The sequence below is a fragment of the Ctenopharyngodon idella genome, chromosome 21 (genome assembly GCF_019924925.1).
Source record: "Ctenopharyngodon idella isolate HZGC_01 chromosome 21, HZGC01, whole genome shotgun sequence".
NCBI lineage: Eukaryota > Metazoa > Chordata > Actinopteri > Cypriniformes > Xenocyprididae > Ctenopharyngodon > Ctenopharyngodon idella.
The window spans coordinates 19071009-19090651 of record NC_067240.1 but is presented as its reverse complement, the minus strand read 5'-3'; the positions used below and the strand labels follow the sequence as shown (position 1 = coordinate 19090651).

At 39.5% G+C, this 19643-nt stretch overlaps 1 protein-coding gene across 6 annotated transcripts in view; it reads right to left on the bottom strand.

Annotated features, from left to right (window-relative positions):
- tenm2b (teneurin transmembrane protein 2b) overlaps window positions 1-19643 on the bottom strand; it is a 289835-nt gene that overhangs the window by 41855 nt on the left and 228337 nt on the right. For all 6 annotated transcript variants that reach the window (XM_051876630.1, XM_051876631.1, XM_051876633.1 and 3 more), the window contains one exon: window positions 4047-4169. In XM_051876630.1, coding sequence (XP_051732590.1) covers window positions 4047-4169 — 123 coding nt within the window. The remainder of the gene's footprint in view (window positions 1-4046; window positions 4170-19643) is intronic.

Here is a 19643-nt window from a genome sequence, read left to right as displayed (position 1 = left end):
AGAATGGGGAATATCCTCAGCTCTGTGTGAAAATATTTGCAGTGTGTACAAAGTAAAGTCAACATATATTATTCCACAGAGACGCAGCTCTGCGCTAATGAGTGTGCCGTGTGGGCTGCCAAAGTCATCAACCCTAAATCAAACCCTGTCTTTTCCCTTGAGATCATAATACCTCTGCATGACAGCACTGGCCACACACGCACACTTTCCTTCCCACTACACCTGCTAAGTCTGTCCTCTAGAGAGAAAACTGCTGCCATGTTGACAGCGCAGATAGATCGCAGCAACTCCAATCAGAAAATAACCCAGCAAACGGGCCTTGATGGTATCAGAAGCAACGTACACACACACAAACACACTCTTTTGTGGCTGAGAGGCCAGTGCCAACATGAGTGGGCTTGGTGTTAGCTGTCAGTCTAGTCTGCGTTCTCGATGTTTGATGGGCCCTGATAAGCAGAGACAATCTGTTTCCCTGCCTGCAAAAACCTCTGGCTGCATTTAAACGAGTTAGAAAGAGAGAGGAATTGAATTGAGAGAGCGCAAGCAGGCTCTTTCCCTAAACGAATCAAGCCTTCTTTTTGCAAGAGAACATGCACACGTACACGCAGTGTCAGGTCTGAGTGACAGGTCGGTTAAAGCAGCCCATTCTGGTAACCAGTGGGAGCTCGCACCAACCTCCCTCATTAACACGGAGCATGGATGGACGGCTCTGTGCTGAAAGAGAGCAACACACTCAGAGAGCAAAAGAGAGATCGAGAAAGTGAGATAGACGGGGAACCAGAAAAAAGGGGGAGAGAAAGTCCCCTGGAGAGGGCGCATGAGAAGAGTCTTCTGCTCTGGAGCTGAAGTTCACACTCCTCATGCTCTCAATCAGCCAGAACTGCCTACATCAGAGCCACTGCAAAAAGGCTCTTTCCTTTCCCCTTACAAGCGTACCCGTACACCCATGTCTTGGTATGGATGGACTTTAGTCTGGATATGACTAGATCAGTCACCTCATCCTGTCTTATATAAACCTACAATAACTCTTATGAATTTATTAAATAACATACTATGATAAACTATTAACTATCCTTAGAGGAAATGACATATTGTATCAGTATCTAAGTAGTTTGAGGAACTCAATTGAGAAGGTTTAATAACAGTATATGGTTATGGTTACACTTGAATTGGTTACAAATTAGATGTACCTGTACACACAGTTAACTGTACCCATCATGTATGTAGAATGTTACCTGAGAAACAGAAAGAGAAATAGAGTAAGCAAGAGAGAGAAAGTGTAGAGAGAAAGAGATGGAAGGCAGAGCTTAGGAACAAAGCCCTCAAGAAGAGCCAAAAAAAAAAGAGAAGAGCCAAAGAAGATGGCCCAGAGATAAGAAGCCCGTGAGAAACAGTTACAATCTTCTTCTATCCCTTTCTTGACCATGTGACTGAAACCCAAATTTGAGACATTAAAACTGACCAATCAGCAGACCCTTGATGTACACACATCTTGGCCTACATGCCTTAATCACTATCAGCACCTCTTTGCCTTTAGGAATTGCAAAAAAATGGCCCTTGGTGGGGATTGGAATGGGAAAGCAATTGACTTTGTTCATTTTCAAGCCTACAATTCCCAGTGAATGAAATCAAGTAAAGCCCTATATTTTCCTGCTGAATATTCTGCTGATGAAGGCCTTGAACTGTCGAAATGTTGTGTTTTTTAACCAATAAAGTTGGAGTTCTTTAAGAGTGAGTGTTGCAATTTTCCCAATTCATATGCATTTTTGATTTTTTGGTTGCACCTCCTCATTTGTTGGTAGAGCACCTCTTTTTAAAATTTTTGAATATTCTGTTTCACTCAGAAGTATTTCACATTACAGAAGTCAAATGACCTGCAAATGTTGTTTCAAGCAGAAAATGCAGGTGAAGGATCAATCACCTCAAAGCAAGGGCGTGAGCTTAGAAGGATCAAAGATTCATCAAGGTTTCAGTAATTTCTTTTTTATTTTTTCTCCAGTCTTGACCTCTTTTGTTTGCTTTCTGTATTTTCTGTGTCTGGTCTTTATTGTATATACATACATAAAATTGCTCTTCCGTAACGCTATCAGAAGCAGTTTCATGTGGAAGTCCTGACATGAGTCATGTGAAAGGGTCTTGTATATGCGCATAACAACAACATTCAAACTGGAGATCAGTGCGAGTCCAGCATCATGTTTTTCTCCCCCACTGACAGCTCACCATAACACATGTGTCTCTGTGCATGTGTGTCAGTAGGACAGCTAGCACTTCTCCAGAAAGCTCTCCATCAAAGTGAAGGGGAAAAAAACACTTCAGAAAAAACAAAGCAGGAGAGAAAGCGAATGCACTCTAAAGCCTCTGCACATGATGTCCTTCCTCCTACATTATATTCATCTAGTATCAGACAAGAGTCCTTCCATTACCAACCAAGGCTTCATTGGAAAAATGTAACTGTGGCATTTCTGCGAAATTATATTGTGTTGCTTCTTGCATGTTCTGCTGCATTTTTATGTCCATTTTCATTTTCATGCAAGTGACATGTCCAGTAAGTGGCACATGTTCAATTTTCTCCAAAAAGGTTAATCACATTTGAAAGTAATGTACCATCTACATTAAATCCTACACAAAACATAACTGATAGTGTGTTAACAAAAGCAAATGTGAGTAAAAAACATTTGCTGAAGCAACCATGCCATTTTAGCTTGCTTATACAGCACTTTTATCGAGTGTTGTGACTCGTGTTTCAGAAGACTTGTACCCGAACACTCCACATTTCAACTGCAATGCTGTACCAGGTGAGCTAACAAGAAAGTTTACAATGTCAGTAAAGCTATAGAGCTGGTAATGTGCTGCAATAATGTTTAATAGAATCTATTAGTTTAGAAATCATAAACGTGGTCTTAACATAGTATCGCACAAGAAACCATGTAAAAAAGTATTAAGTATTAATTGAGTATTAATTGATAATCTGTCCCGTTAATCATAATTTGTGTGAAAAGAAAAACGTTTTTGGTGTTTTACTTCCACTATGGTGTTCATTTCAGCTGGACACTGCAGTGAATTGTATGTATACAAACATTTTTGGAGTTTTGCAAAAATGTAGGTAGAAGTATGTTTTTCCAATTTATACAGTCCAAAACAAATAGGATTGTGCACACAGACACTCCCTAGTTAAAACCATATTAGCACCTATGTGTCCTCCATAAAGAAGCACTCTTTTAGAGCTATCTAAAGGGAGAAGAAGCTGTACTGTGTGTGAAGAACGTCAATATACTGGCACTCTCTAAAGGTCAGCGACAGTCGTTATCATCTAAACGTGTTGACACTGATAATGATAAATCATTTGAGGTGAACGCACAACAGACAGAGAGATTCTTTGTGTCTGAGCCACTGTGAGTAGCCAGAGCTTTGAACCATTAACTAATTCTACTGAGATCCAAAATGTCTAATCTAAATAACCCTGTTTATCAAAGGTCGCCGTGAGAACAAGGCACATGAGACTGTGATTTTACACTAATGTACTCTCTCAATATACAGTAAAAACAATCACTGGTTGGATTCTTACAAAGCCTCAGCCTGAAAAAGACTAACAAGCCAATTGTGACTAATTATTATTAAGTTATTAAATAATTAATTTTCGATTGGTAAAACATATTTAGGATTGGACTTGATTTGTGAAACAGGCTTACTTTCATTACATTGCTTTTATTAAGATATTACAATCCATTAGTTAATTTTCAATTAATGAAAAAAATCAGCTAGAAAATTATGCTGGAAAACATTTGAACTATTATTACATTGTAATTATTGTGTTATTACATAGTTATTACAACGACAGAATTATGATAACTATAAAATAAACTTATAACTTTTTATCCCACTAGAACAACATTAATACTCATGAATTGTGCATGATAAAACGATGGACGTGTAAACAGAGGGCAATCTGGATTTCATGTTATCAGTGGGTTTGCATTTCATGTCATCAGGTGATTTGGATTTCACATTGTCTTGTTTCAGGGTTCTGGCACGTGTTTTGCTTTTACCTCTGCCTCCGGAGGGCACTGTTGCCACATCGCCAATGCCAGGAATACTCATGCTGAGGCCAGTGTTCACCAGATGCCCTTCTGTGGGCTTCAGCCGCCAATTCAAGCCAAGCAGATTAAGAGCTATGAGGGAGAGAAAGAGAGAATTAAAAAATAGAACATGACACTACATTACACCTTCCAACTACTTTATGTATACACGGATGACACGTCTTGACAGCTGAGAGCCTGCGACACCCAACAACTATAACTCTTGCTGACAGAGGTGACTTTAGCATACAAATACACTCATTATAGAAAATGACACTTTGACTGCAGTCTGTGCTTTGTTTGGGCTCTGTGCCCAGACAGGTTTAGTTGGACCAGGTTTAATCCAAACCACTCTAGGAATACTAAACTCGCCGTAGATATATGTCACACAGAAGCGGGTGGCAAATGAGCAAAACAAAATGTCAAATGCAACACAATAAGATTTCAGAAAGAAATGACACTTATCTTGATACTGCAAAACAGGGTATGAGAGGACAAGAAAATTGTCTTGGACAAAAAATAAACTGAAGCCAGTTTAAAGTTGGTGACAGATGCCAAATATTCTCAACACTTTCTTGTTTTTATGTGTGTGTGCTAGAGAAGATTTTGGCTAGCTGCCTGCTTCTCTCCGCACCCCATATGTACTATAATCAGTGCTTCAGTGCTTCAGCGCTTCCAAGACTTTGCAAAGACTGATTAGCTCCAATGGAGATCACTCGATATGCAATATTCAAATATGTCAAGTCGTGTTTAAGAAATATGATAATGATCAGAGAAAGTTAGTTTTTGTGATGTGCTGGTGGAAATTACAGATGAGATGCCCCAAGGGAAAACAAGTGCAGTCATACACATAAAATCTTGCGGGAAAATGCTGACGCTCGCAGTATAAACCATAACACCTCACCTCCGCCCCCTAGTTCTTCTATCCCTCCCTCAATCTCATCCACGCAAAATCAATGCCAACTCAGTCTTTTGGTACCTCCACACTGTACATCTGAGGGCGCGTTATCGCTCTCATGTAGAGGGGTCAAAAGAAAAAGCTGACTCCTTCAGGCTGTCAGATGCTCTGACGCCATCTAGCCATTGTCCCACATGCACTATTCCTCATCTTATCTCTCTATCCTCTAATCAGCCTTATCTCTCACTCATTCATTGTTCTTTTCACCTTTCTTGTGTCCTCCATCCCTCCTGCTTTCTCTTCGTCTATTTCATTGCAGTGCTCGCTGACAGAGGTGGTCTGTTACATTGACCTAAAACATCTTGCCGCACTAAGTAGTGCTGTGAAGAAATTCTTAACATAATGTTTTATTCCTCTGCAAGCTATTGGTTGAATTCAAAGCTGCCACACAAAAGCAACTATTTTATATTATATATTTAATTTCATTACATTTCATTAAAAATATAGAATTCATTGTATGTATATTTCCCCCTTATAATAGAGAGTGATCAGTCATATGTTTCTGGAGTTCTCTTTAAGCAAGATACCAATGTCCAAGTTGCATACAGTATACTTACAGAGCAACAGCACCATTGAGCCATTGAAATGAATTGAAAGGCTAATGGATTGCTCTCCACATATATTAAAGCTTCTTGAATTCAATCACAAAAGAAAGAAAAATCACTCAACCTTTAAATATCACTGAATAGAAATTTAGTATCAGTTTATCTTCTAATGTAGCAAGTGTGGTCAACACAATGAGATTAAAGCATGTTTTAGTAGAGGATGAATGGCAATTTGGGGGGGGGGGGGGGGGGGGGAGATCAGTTTTATTCTGGCCAATCTCTCAAAACATCTGACCCTTTAGCTTCAAAGGTATTTAACAATCCATGTGAATTCATATGAAGTATGTCACTGCCTCATGAATTAAATGTTCAGCCATTTCAACAGCATGTTTACAAGTTTTCATTTGCTGCAAATGTGTTAACAAGGCAACTATTTGTCAACAGAGGATATTCAATTAACAGTAACAACAGTAACCACAGTAACAGTGGAATAAATAAATACAATTAAAATAATTATAACACTAATTTACATACTACAGGTTCATTCAGCATCCATCTAGAGAATAAAACTCTGACAGCACAAGTTCCTTGATATTTCATTTCATCTGTGGAAGAATGTGGGCATGGCGAAGGGTCAGGTAAGGGCCGCACACTGGTCTCACGTCTGGCAGCATTAGAATTATTTGTTACTTGTTTATTTATTTATTTTGTTGCTAATCTAATCTGGAGGAGATCTTCAAAAAACAAAACAAAACAAACAAAAAAAAAAAAACTCATTTTCGGCATGCGCAATAAGCATTAATTATTAAGAGGAAATGTGTTAGATGTGAAATTCATGAGATGCTGCATCTCACTTTATGTAATCTCTATGTATAATTCACCTCTTCAAAGTGATGAATAATATTACCTACCTAAAGCAGTTAGAGAAAGAAGCAGGAAGAAAGTGAAGGAGTGAGAGAACAGACGGGGATACAGATGACAAAAGTATTCCCCTGTCTTGCCTGAGTAAGTCTGCATCTTCAGTCTGGAGTTTTTCTCGGATTTAAAAGCACACTGAGAAAATGAAATCTGAGCTGCAAAGCTTATTTCACTGAGCTGTACCAGCTGAGTTGGTGCTGACAGCAGCACTGGAAAAGTGGAACTCTTTCTTCAGCAATCCATTTCGATAATAGAACCGTAATGCATTTTTGAACTAATGCTTATATGCGTCGCATATTCAGTTTAGGGTCAAAATTAGGGCTTTTATCTGATCCTATTTACACTAGAATGTCTAATTCACAGATCCGATATTTGACATAAATCATTTTTTATCTTGCCTTATTAAAATCATTTTACTGACATAACCATCTGGGTACATTAGGTTCACAAATATTAAAATTATGATAAGCTAATAATTATTTTCATATTATGGCTCACAACCACTGAAATTCTATAATATTAATAAAAAAAAATTTTTAAACATTAAGCAGCACAACTGTTTTCAACATGATAATAATAAGAAATGTTTCTTGAGCAACAAATCAACATATTAGAGTGATTTCTGAAGGATCATATGACACTGAAGACTGGAGTAATGATGCTGAAAATTCAGCTTTGCCATCACAGGAATAAATTACATTTTAAAATATATTGAAATACAAATTTTCAATGTGTAATAATAATCACAATTTTACTGTACTCAATATTACTGTTTTTACTGTATTTTTGATTAAATAAATGCAGCTTTACAGTGAGCAGAAGAGACTTCTTTCAAAAACATTAAAAAATCTTGCTGGATATGGATTTTGAGATCTGTTGGTCAGACAAACTAAGTACTTTGCACTAATAATTGCAGAGAGACAGTATCAGTACCAGTGATATTCTCACATTATTTTACCAGTACATTCATATAAAGTGTCAAAAATGTATTTTGACATTCCTACCAAGAATGAACTGCATTTTGACAAGATGTGTGTTGTTCAAAACCACTGGCAGTCCATAAGGGGCCTCTGATAGACGTGTACAGTCTATGAAGGTGCTACTGATGTGATAGCTGCGAGCTAATGCATGAGAAGCACTGACCTCAGGCATGGCCCTGAAAACCAAGCCACGAGTAAGTCAGCTGATCTCCTTTGTGAGCTCACGCTTGCAGAATGACTGGAGAAAAGAGCTGACTTACCTTTGACAGCATGAGAGATGCTTGGAAATTGAGGACGACACTAAACAGATAGTGGTGTCAGCTTTATGAAACAACTATGCGTGGACGACGTGCTGCTGAGGTGTTCTGCGCAAAGTCTCTGGAGGCTTGACGGTATGCGTGAATGTCTGTTTGAGTGCATTACTGTATTACGATTTTGCTCTGCATAGAATAAAATGCTAAGAGGCTGAACAGAGTCTAAAAGTATTTACACTCCAAATCAAGAGAGACAATATATCATGTGCTTAAATGTTGATTATTGATCAGGTGCACAAAGTACAGAAGACACACTAATTAACATGATCAAGGAGCAGCTGTCCGTCAGCTGCCTTTTACTCTAAAGCACGTGTGGAAAACAAGCCAATCACACTGGCTGGAGAAAAGTCAGGTGACATAATGACAGTATGTCACGAAGACCATAAATAAATGCCCGAAAAATGTGTCATCAGCTTCTTTGTCTTCAGGAAGCCGTTTGTTTGCACGTCTGTGTTTAAAGTCCATTGTGTGTGTTAGGAGCTCGCCAGGCAATTTCTTCTGATCCAGACGAGGACACTGTAGCATCTGGACCAGACACACAATTATTCATTTTATTTAATGAATAATCATGAAACTCTCCCTCACAAATCCTGTTAATTCCATCCCCCACAACTGCAACACAGAGACAGAATAGGTGTCCTGCTCCTGTTTTATTGCTGTCAGGAATGTGCAGAGAAGATAGTGACTCTGACTTCATTCTTTCTGAGAAGGACAAATAAACCCTAATAATCCTATATATTCTATATATATATAACCACATGAGAAATGTATAAACGTGTATCCAATTTTCCCCTCTCATGATTTTCCTTTTATAGGGTTTATTCTATGTATTAATTCTCTCTTTTGAACTACAGTAGTCAACATTTGAAGTGGATCAAAAAAAAGTTAATCAAAGTTGTCTTAAGAACTAAGTTGTCCTAAGAAGAAGGTTTTAGGATATCTTTGATGAAAGGTTTTGATCCACTTCAAATGTTGACTACTATATTTTGGTATTAATGTTTCAAAGTTGCAAATTTATAGTTACGTAAAATCACATGGGTAGCAAGTTTGGTATCTACGGACTCCAACTTTCGTTTCCTATTTGGTAATTTATGTAACATGTTACTAACTCTATGACACATTAGTATTATAAGAATCTAGAAGGTTCTTCTCTCAAACATCCAATCCAATGTCTTATGCTAATATCTTGCTACAGAACAAAGACTCGTAAAAGTTTCCCTCCAAAAGGGAAAACTCCTTATTGGCTCAGTCACCTCAAGAGGGTGTGACATCTTCACCCTTTAAAATCACTGATCACAAGATCACACCCCCTCTTTTCCTGTACTGAAAAATGCTGATGTGAAGATGATGCTAAGAAGCTAGAAGCTTCTAAGGAACCCCAAGCTTGTGCCAGGCTTCGGCCTAGACCTTCCATTCACCAAAGATCCTCTGAATCCAACTGGTTCTCTTTCATCAAGACAATATCAGCAAAGATTCAACGGGAGCCTCCACAAATTGCATCAGGACAGTTTTAATTTAAATGGGCGAGACATGCAAGTATCCAACTTAGTCTCATTATTTGATACATTAAGTATCCTTACCCCTTTTAAATAAGGGCATGTTAGAACAAAACTGATGGTTTGCTCGAGGCTGTTGATCTGCTGAATTTCAAACAATGCTGTAACTTCTTGCTTTCCTGTATTCTGCTTCGGCTTATCATATTTATTTTGAGCTAATTTGCTACCTCCGCTTCTGAGGAGCTGAGTGGTAGCGCTGATGCTGCAAGTGCCCCTCAGTTATCTAAAGTGTTTGAGGAGCTGTTAGAGGTGGTTACCCGAGCGGTAGAGAAACTTAGTATTGAATGGCCAGATGAGAAAACACAAAACAACAAAAAAACAAGTAAGGTATACAAGCCCTTTCTCATTAGCGGTCAGGGACATCTGACCCGTAAACATCTGCCATTCTTTCCAGACCTCCACACTGAGGTGTTAAGGTCTTGGAACAACCCATACACGACTCGTACCCATACTACCTCAACTTCAAATTACTCAACTATCGTGGGGTTTGGAGAGTATGGGTATGCAATAATGCCATGGGTTGAAGAGACGCTAGCTGGCTATCTCTCCCTGGCAGCATTTCGCTGGTATGCTGTTTCAGGTTCTCAAACATTTAACCCCCTCATTTCAGGTCAAAGTCAAAAAAATGTCAAAAAATTTCAGTATTTACTAGTGTGGAGGCTTCTGCGAAATATCTCTCAAAGGATTCTTGAACAATCGAGGAAGGATCCAGAATTCAATTTAACAATACTTAAGAGAGTAGGAGATTTGCAAGCCTCATCAGTTGCCTCCTCCCGTCTACATTTTGCCCCTGGTTTGGTTAAAGTGATTCTGCAACCGAGGCCAGGTTACGTTCCAAAGGTGCCCTACCTGGCCATCCATCCGGTCATCCTTCAAGCCTTTTCTCCTTAACCTTTCGATTCACCAGAGCAAGAAAGTCCAGTCAGGGCTCTTAAGGATTTATGACTGCACAGAGGTGTGTTGTAAATCTGACCAGCTTTTTATCTGCTTTGAAGGTCGGGGCACGGGTTCCCCCATCTCCAAGCAGTGACTATCCCACTGGATTGTGGACGCTTTTACCTTTGCCTATGAGGCACGCGGATTAGCTTTGCCTCTAGGTGTTAGAGCTCACTTTAGCTTGGGTGTGGCCTCCTCAAAAGCTTTAGCCAAAGGTGCTTCCTTGCAGGATGTTTGTGCTGTGGCAGGCTGGTCCTTGCACACATTCATAAAGTTTTATAGTCTGGATTTGGACTCAACCCCAGGGTCTAAGGTCCTTTTGAGTTAGTTCAACCTTCTGGCCGCTAGGCCTAGTAATCTTTCTGGCCAGTTATGAGGCACGTGGTATGCTTCGCCTCTGAGTATTAAGGTCACTGATATTAAATTGTGTGAATTTCTTTTAGATTGCTTATCATTTGCGCCTTTGTATTGTTATGTTTGTGGCGGGCTAGTCCTTTGCACACTTCATGTATATTGCTGTAATTTAGGATAGACCCCAGAATTGACCTCTGAGTTAATCCGTTTCTTAGGCCAGGAGTTTGTGATCGTGCATACTTCACATAATGATGTTTTATTAACAAAGTTCGGGAGGAGCAGGTTCAGATAATTAACCTAATTAGCACAAGTGGAAAGTATTCAGCTAATCAATTCAACCAACAACAAGAAGTATATATTCTGCAGACTTACCTCTGTTCGTTGACAGTTTATCAGCATCCCTCCACCACTCCATCTTCTCACTTCTAGTTCTATCTATTATTACCACATTGGGGGGAGTACTCTGGGTTCGGGCCAAAATTCCGAGCTCGGAGCCTTCCCCCCGGACAGCACACCAAATACGCATAACTTTACTCTATTTAATTATATGGATATGTGAACTCATGAACCTTGGTCAGGCATTGCCTCAGTATGGTGACGTGGGTATTCACGTTCCCATAGCATTAACGTCATAAAGCAGCATTGAGTTCCACTCAAAAGGAAGGCTGCGTTGCCTTGACATACTTCAGCAATGCCTGAAACGCCTTCCTTTAGACAATTAGAATCTGATGACGCATTTCTCAGGCATCTATTTATGGTCTTTGTGGTGCACTGATGTTACGTCACCTGACTTTTCTCCGGCCAATGTTACTGGCTTGTTTTTTCACACATGCTTCAGACACCGGCTCAGGTTACATGCACAACCTGAGATGTTTTTAGATCAGAGCTCCATTCTAGAATAGCCTCCCTCTCATTTAGGACTAAGTTACAGTAAAATTCTTACTGAATACATTCAAATTTACATCTCAAGCAGTATAATAATAATAATAATAATAATATATTATTATTATTATAAAACTTCATTTTTCTGCTGTCAAAACAATGCAAATAACTGAGTATTTCCTGAGTATATCTTTTACCATTTTTACCATTTTTTTCTTGCTGTGTATAACAACAAAACCTATTTTTTGTTGTTACACATAGCAGAAAATGTAAATAAATGTAAACAGACTTAGGGAGAGGCTTTAAAAAAATTTAAATTTTTCAAATCTTTTCATCTTGCTCTTTGGTGTTACAGCCACAAGAAAAAAAAAATCGATGCATCCTCAAATGATCAAAGTTGACAGTATATGCTTTCACCTTGAGCACCAGAGTATCAGAGGAGGATGAATGTGCAGGACATTTGAAAAGTAACTGTCATACACAGCAAAGCAAAAACGAAGGAAATAGATTCAGCCTTCCTGAGTCTATTTCCTTCGTTTTTTCTTTGCTGTGACCGTAAAAAAAAAAAAAAAAAAATGTATTAAACAAAATATGAAGCTGTATATTGGCCCAGAAGACCATAACTGTGCATTTGTGGTACACCAATGTTTCAGAAAATCAAAATCATACTTTACATAGCCAGCAAACCCAGTTCCACTAACTATTATATTGCTACCCTATTGGAAAATGGCTCACAGCCAAACGCTTCAAATCAGAAACTACTGATATTTGCCCGCCGTTTCATTATTTATTAGGCCTTGTGTAGCATTTATACCCACGAGGGATATGTACAGATGAAACAGGCTGCTCCCTATGGGCACCATTCCAGCAAAAAGCAAATAAATCGCACAATCTCAAGCCACTTTGAAGTCCAGATATAAAGGGAGGGAGGACCATTAGACAGCTAGATGGCCAGTGATCCCAGTGAGAAGGAAGCTCACCAGAAGGTAGGAGCCCTATTCCTGGAGCTCCAAAGCTTCATTGTTCCCTCTTCGTCCGGGAAGAGTTGCTACCTGAATGAGCTGTGTGAATGAAAACAGTCATGCAAGTGTGTCCCCGTGGAACTCACGTGCACGCACGCACGCACACACACACACACACACACACACACTGTTGTACCTCAATCAACCTGACGCAACTCATCCTCACTTCACAGCAATCTTCACCTGATGTTACAGAAGACTTGTTTAATGTCTACTAAAGGGCTGCACAATGGATCAAAATACAATAAAATTATACTGCAGGCTACTGCAATTATTATACTGCAAAAAGGCAGTGATTTAATTTAAAAAATCTATAATCTGCACGCTTCAAAGTAAAGGAGCAGCACTCTGTCCTTCCTGTTGTATACTACACACTACAAGCATTCATAGGGCTCAAGATACAATGTCTTTAGAGCAGCTCTCAGTTTGTAAAAGCTCCACACAAATGGTTTGTTTTTTTGATTTTGTTATTTACATTTTCTGTTTATTTTTTGCACTAAAATCCTGTAATTCTATTACTGCAAAATAATTACAATATGATTTCTGACCAGATCATGTAGTTCTAGTTTCCACCTAACTTCCTAAAAACTCTCTGACTGACCAAGAAAGAGGATTGCAAAAGCAAAAAACACCCGGCCTTGCATATCACCTTCAAAAGCAGACACACACACAATCAGCCTCTCCCTGAAGGTGAAACTTTGTTTTCAATGCTGCCGATCTCCTTCGAGTGTGTGTGTAGCTTTGATGTGTGTTTTGATTCGAGGTGCACAAGTCTTGCTGCTATGAATATAAATGAAAGGCTACAGTGAACCGCCGCACCCCGAGGACCAGCTCCTTCTGATTACATCAGCTCACTCAGTCTTGACTGTTGACCAAAAAACTCTCAAAATACCCTGGGAAAACTTCCAATCCCTAGATAAAACTTGTCCCATAATGCCACACACACACATATGCGCTCAAAAAATAAAAATAAATAAAAAATCAAGGATGTTGCTTCAGTCATGCAAGGTCTATGAGTTTAACAAACACACACACACACACACACACACACACACACACACACACACACACACACACACACCTCCCTGAACCTCCTGCGTGGGCATGACGAGATGGATCCAATCTATTCCACTCAGCTTGTCAAATACTCAGAGCACAACAATCACTCCCCACGGTATTACACACACACACACGTGCAAGCAAATTCACCTCTTCTCCCTCTCTCAGTCCTATGCACGAGCAGAAAGCCTGATGCTTTGACTGACAGCATTTTTTATCGCAGGTATAGAGTGACGATGGGGATCCCACGATTTCTGTCCTGCGGATCGCGAGCGTATGCACGCGAAGATCTATTTCGCTCCCCTGTCACTCAGTGGCTTTAATATTAAGCAGATGTCAGAAAAACACAGAATATAGCGGAAAGTAAATATAAAAGTGAAAGTAAAAAATGAAAAGTGTCATTTTAATCAGCTTTGGGCATGCACGCTGGAGTGTGTCAATTTGAGTCAGGCAGACAGCGCAGGGCTGCGAGTTAGAGATTGGCTGGTGAACATATTATCTCCACGAGACAGAATCTCCAACATCTCGGGGTGTGTAGGTGTGTGACTGATTGTTGTGTTTGTTTGCGTGCCCGTATGGGCAGAGGAGAATGCCACCAGGCTCCCAGGGTGTGTGTGTGTGTGTGAGGACAAATATAAAATGGGCAGGTGACAGTCCCTGCTGACAGAGAGCAGTGGTAAATGGACACATAATGACTCATTCTGACTGACATACAGCGTGTTACCGTAGACCTGACGGAGACTTGACCTGTTTTTCATAAACAAGTCACTGTTTCATTGGCAGGAGCTGGAATGGTGAGTCATTACACTTCCTGCTCACATCGCTCTGCAACTGAATAGATGATTTACAATCAACAAGAAATCAAAACTGACTAACTACTATATTACTTCACAATCCTGATCTTAACGTACATGATTCAACAGTAGGGATGGGAATCATTAGGCTCTTGACGATTCGAGAATTGATTCAAATAATCACTATTACGAATTGATTCTATATGCATCTCAGTTATTCAACAGACTTGAAACACATGAAAGCGTGAGGTGGGATATGGGTTATAGGGACAGGTTTGGTAGTATGGGTTTTTTATGGTTTAAGGGTGGGTTAATGTATAAAGGAAGGGTCGACAGTGTGATTATAGATAGAATTACAGAATTTAATTAACATGCCGGTATTTTTTCTTTTAATATAAGTACAACGTAAAAATAAGTATGCACACAATAAGTGCTTTTTTTAATCAAATGATTAATTAAATGTTAGTACATAGTAGTTAAAGACACTCAGTGAGTCTCATATTTCCATTAAATGTTGTGTTGTGCTGCAGGTAAAGAAATGAGGTGAGGACTCAGTGGTGCAAAGTTGATGGGCTGTTTATTTGTTATAAAAAAAAAAAAAAACTACCCCGTGGGGAGAAACAGGACCGGTCAGCTGGACACAAGGAGTGTATGACAACGAACTGGCACAGGACAGAGAACACAGGGAGAATAAATAGAAGAGCAAATACAGCATGTAATGAGGAAGGACAGGTGGGGCAAATGAACCAATAATCAAATACCAAGAAGAGCAGGGTTAAAACAATAGACATGAGAGCACATGGCACATAGAAACAAACATCACAAGCCCTGTGCTCAGACCAAACATGACATGAACACGCAGCCAATGAGAGATCTCACCGACTACGTGTCCACACAAAACCAGATGTGGCTCATCTGTAAGGGCAAGTGGGGCAGATATTCATCCAAAACATAGACCTCTATATAAACTGAAACAATAATAAATTGTAAATGTGTTCAGCATTCTGCAACAAACATTTTTGGGGTTTCTAGACTATTTTAAGTCGTAAAGTGAGCAGGATATATTAAAAATTTAATGCATGGCTTCAGCAGGCATGTATTATGATAATAAGCAGGGCAGCAGGTGACGGAGCCCTCCCCTGCTCCATAGCGCCCCACTATTTTCCAATGTGAATCTCTGGTGAAAAATGGAACTGCAGCGAGCTCTAATTAAGAGCCATTGGGGCAGATTTCAGACTGCCTCGCTTATTTTCATGATATCATATGTAAACCTCACTCCAGACCAAGAAGATATCAGTCTGCTTCAGCTATGTGTATATTATGGCTAGTTTCCACTGAGCGGTACGGTTCAGTTCAGTATAGTACAGTACTATTCGGGATGGTAAACTCTGATCCGGCTTGCGTTTCCACCGCCAACAGTACCCTTACTTGATAGGCATGATGTATGCCGGAAAGTAGCGATCAACGTCATTCTCGCATGAAAAAGAAAGTGACAGTAAACAACAATAGAGGACATACAGTGGCTTTGTTTGAGCAAAGGCTGAAGGCTACAAGGTAAAACAGCCTAAAAATACACATTGTGTTGCAACAGTATCGTGCAAATGATGATTCTCTGTCAACCAATCAACATTCTGCAGTGAGTATAGCTCCACCCTTTTGGTATCGGTACTATTGGTACTATTGTGCTAGGTAGGGTCCCAAAAAAGTTGTACGGTACGGTTCGGAATTAGGGTACCATTCACAACTTCTGACAATGGAAATGGCAAAAATTGTGTTCCGTATTGTACTGTACTGAACCGTACCACTCGGTGGAAACGAGCCATGAGTCTGCATCAGGTCAGTAGCTAGTTGGCATGTCTGTTCTTCCTATATGTGGAGTAGCATATCAAATTAACAAAAGTATAAATCCTTTAGTTTAAATGTGCTCATGAAAATAGCCTTAAATGTAGTTCTGTTGTGTTTGTTTTATGTTTGTTCTGAAAATAGAAATTACTTTCTTTTCCTCACTGGAATTCTTCCACAAATTGTAACACTCTAAAACAACATTTGGAGGCAATGAATACTACATTAAGGCAATTCTAAGATGGCATTCTATGCGTGTCATTACTCGTGTGTACTTTAAGCCTGTCAATCAACATTAGAGCGCCACCCTCAGGGTGAATAACGCAATTTCTGCCAAAAGTGTTCCGCATGTGTTCAGCGATTAGAATACAAAGCTTACAAAATGTTTATCATTAACTAGCACTAAGACCCAGAATCTGCCACGTTCAATTTACGTTCAAGGGCCACTACTGCACAAAACATGACAACATGAAAGCACGCGGCCAATGTAAACACGAGCCGCGTGCTACACAGAACAAAACAACACACGCAGAGAAAAGAGCGTACGACCTGAGCGAACTCGAAACTGGACGCTCACTCAATGAGTGCACTCACTCAGAGCACGGAGAATGAGCAAAAGCCGAACACTACGAACAAACAACTTGCACGGATGGAAAGAGCGTACGGCCCTCAAAACGACACGCTCACAATGACAAGACAATAGGAGTGTCAGGGCTCTGTCACCAAACAAGGATAAACCAGACCGAAATGACAGGTTGGTCCATAGTTTTTCCATAATCTTTTATGAAAATGTACTAACTTTACTCACCTATGAAATATTTATTTTTTGCATTAACAAATAATATCCAATAAAACCTGTCTCAATACTGAAGTGCATTGTCAATGTTCAATACTGAAGTGCATTGTCAATGTCATTTCATGCTGTCCTTAAGCAAAATTTTTAATGTAGTGATCAAATCCCTCTCTGTTTCCTGAGGGGTTCAGCTCATCCTGACTCTTCATTACGGCTAATATTCGTATGCTCAGAACACAAAACACTCAGCTATCCGCTGCATCCATGTGTGCGAGGAGGAAGGTGGGGGGCAGAATACTTCACTTAGCCTTTAGACATCCATCATTTATCTCTCCTTCTTTCATCTGCTTCTTTCATCATCTTACACCAATTAGTCCAGATTAGTCACAGTGGCCTTATGACAGTCAGATGCAGCCGCTGTGCCCTGTGCAGAACCCCACATCAGGACCGCAACACCTGTCTCCTAGCAACCTACATCCAAATCTCAGGCAAGGGATGCTGCCTCTGACATAAGAATGACAAGGCAAACATTCTCAGGAACAGCCATCCAAGAGATTGACACTGTAATTAGGCCACGGGTGAGCAGTGGACAAAGCACCGGGATGTTGGATTTGAATGGGAGCACACTTGGAATTCTGGGACTGGACGTTACGCCCAAAAAATGTGTTTTGAAGCTGGCTTATATCACTGACACAGAAAAACATGAAAGAAACAACTCTCGGCTGGCAGCCAGTGGGTTCAAAATAAAGTATTTAAATAAATACATTTAAAAATAAATTTAAATAAATAAAATATTTTAGTTTTAGTTTAAAACACATGTGCCTGATTCTTAGAAATGTATTAATTGGTTTCTTTAGGTTTGGAAGATCTTTAAAGTGCCCCTATTATGCTATTTGAAAGGTTCCTAATTCTGTTTAGGAGGTCTCCTACAACAGGTTTACATGCATCAAAGACCAAAAAACAATTTCACTTTCTCATAATATACATTGCACATCACCACAGTTTTCAATGATTCTCAAACGACTCGTCAGGTGAATCAGTCTCTCTAAATCCCTCCTTTCCGTAAGCCTACTCTGCTCTGATTGGCCCAGTCTGTTGTGATTGGTCTACCGCTTACAGCTCCAGAGCTTCCAAAAGCTCAACGACTGTACACACTGTAAAGACACTGTAACGATGGTGTTGATTTTATCATATTAATCCGAGCATGAGTCAGATGATGAAACTTTGAAAGAAGTTATTCAACCCAAACCTCCATCGCAAGGACGACTTGAGCAGGATGTTTCTCTGTGATACACTACTCAGTTTGACTTTCATCATGAGATGTTGCAACTGTAATTCCTCACCATCAGCATTAGCAAGTGTATGTCCATCTACAAACCGATGTGTGTATTTCCAATTTACTGCGGTGCACAAGTGGAAACTTTATTATTAACAGTATCAATAATAGTGCTAATGTTAGCCGAGCACTAACGTGAATGACAGATGTAATATTAAAGTTTGTAAAACAAATCTTGCTCCATCCTTCATCATTACTCAGAGTAGTAAGAATGACAGACAATCTGCATTAATGGACAATTTTAGGTAAAAGTGGCCCACAGCTGATTAGCTGAAGTATTTCAGTAAGAAAGTAATAACGTGAGTTAGCTGGAGACATACACAATATATCTAAAACACAAAACTATGTATTTTGAACACTCTGTATAAAATACATCAATACATAATCACACTTACACACTTGTGATTCTGAGGAGCAAGTTGGTCCAAATAAAGCAGGTACTGTCCCATCTTTAACCACTGATTCTTCACAGTCTCATCCTTTGGAAGCGAAAATAAACCGAATTTCCTTTCACGGCACAGAGCACAGTGTCTTGTTGACATGTTATCCACACTAGCGAGCTACAGCATTTGAGAAGTGTTCAAGTTCTCGCGGGATGTCTACGTACAACGTACGCGGGCATTATGCAAATGTGTTAACTTGTGATGTGTGAACTTTGCAGAAATGGGATTCGAATTACAAACGACTCTTAAGCGGTTCAGAGTTAACTCTTTCTTTTGAGAGACAATAATTTTACTTATGATGCACTTTCAGCTTTACAACTTTGCAGACTGTTTACATTCACATACAGCTACATTACACACTGCATGAAAGATAATTTTAAAAAATCCATAATAGGGGCACTTTAACGGCATTTTCAAGAAAATGTTAATCTAACAACTCAAATTGAAAAAAAAAAAATTGCGGCGTAACCAATTTAATATAAATAAATAAATAAAACAATTTAAAAGTATAAATACACTACTGTTGAAAATTTTGGGGTTCAAGCTGTGGCTTTCAGTCTGAGAGTGTGTTCAAATGCTGGGTGTTGTGTGAAGTGTGGTGGAAACTTTCAAGAACCTGTGCGATTCAGGCAATGAACAGTGTTGCTCACTGGGTGGTTACAGCTCAGTGGACCAGCCACACATATGCATTAAGAGTCCCATTGTACTGGCAAAAATTCATGAGGTTTTGGAATAGTTTACAGAACACTTTACAGGCCACTGCACACAAGATACACACACAAATACACTTTCATTTAAAAACACACTCACATCAAAAGTACCCTGAGCATAAATA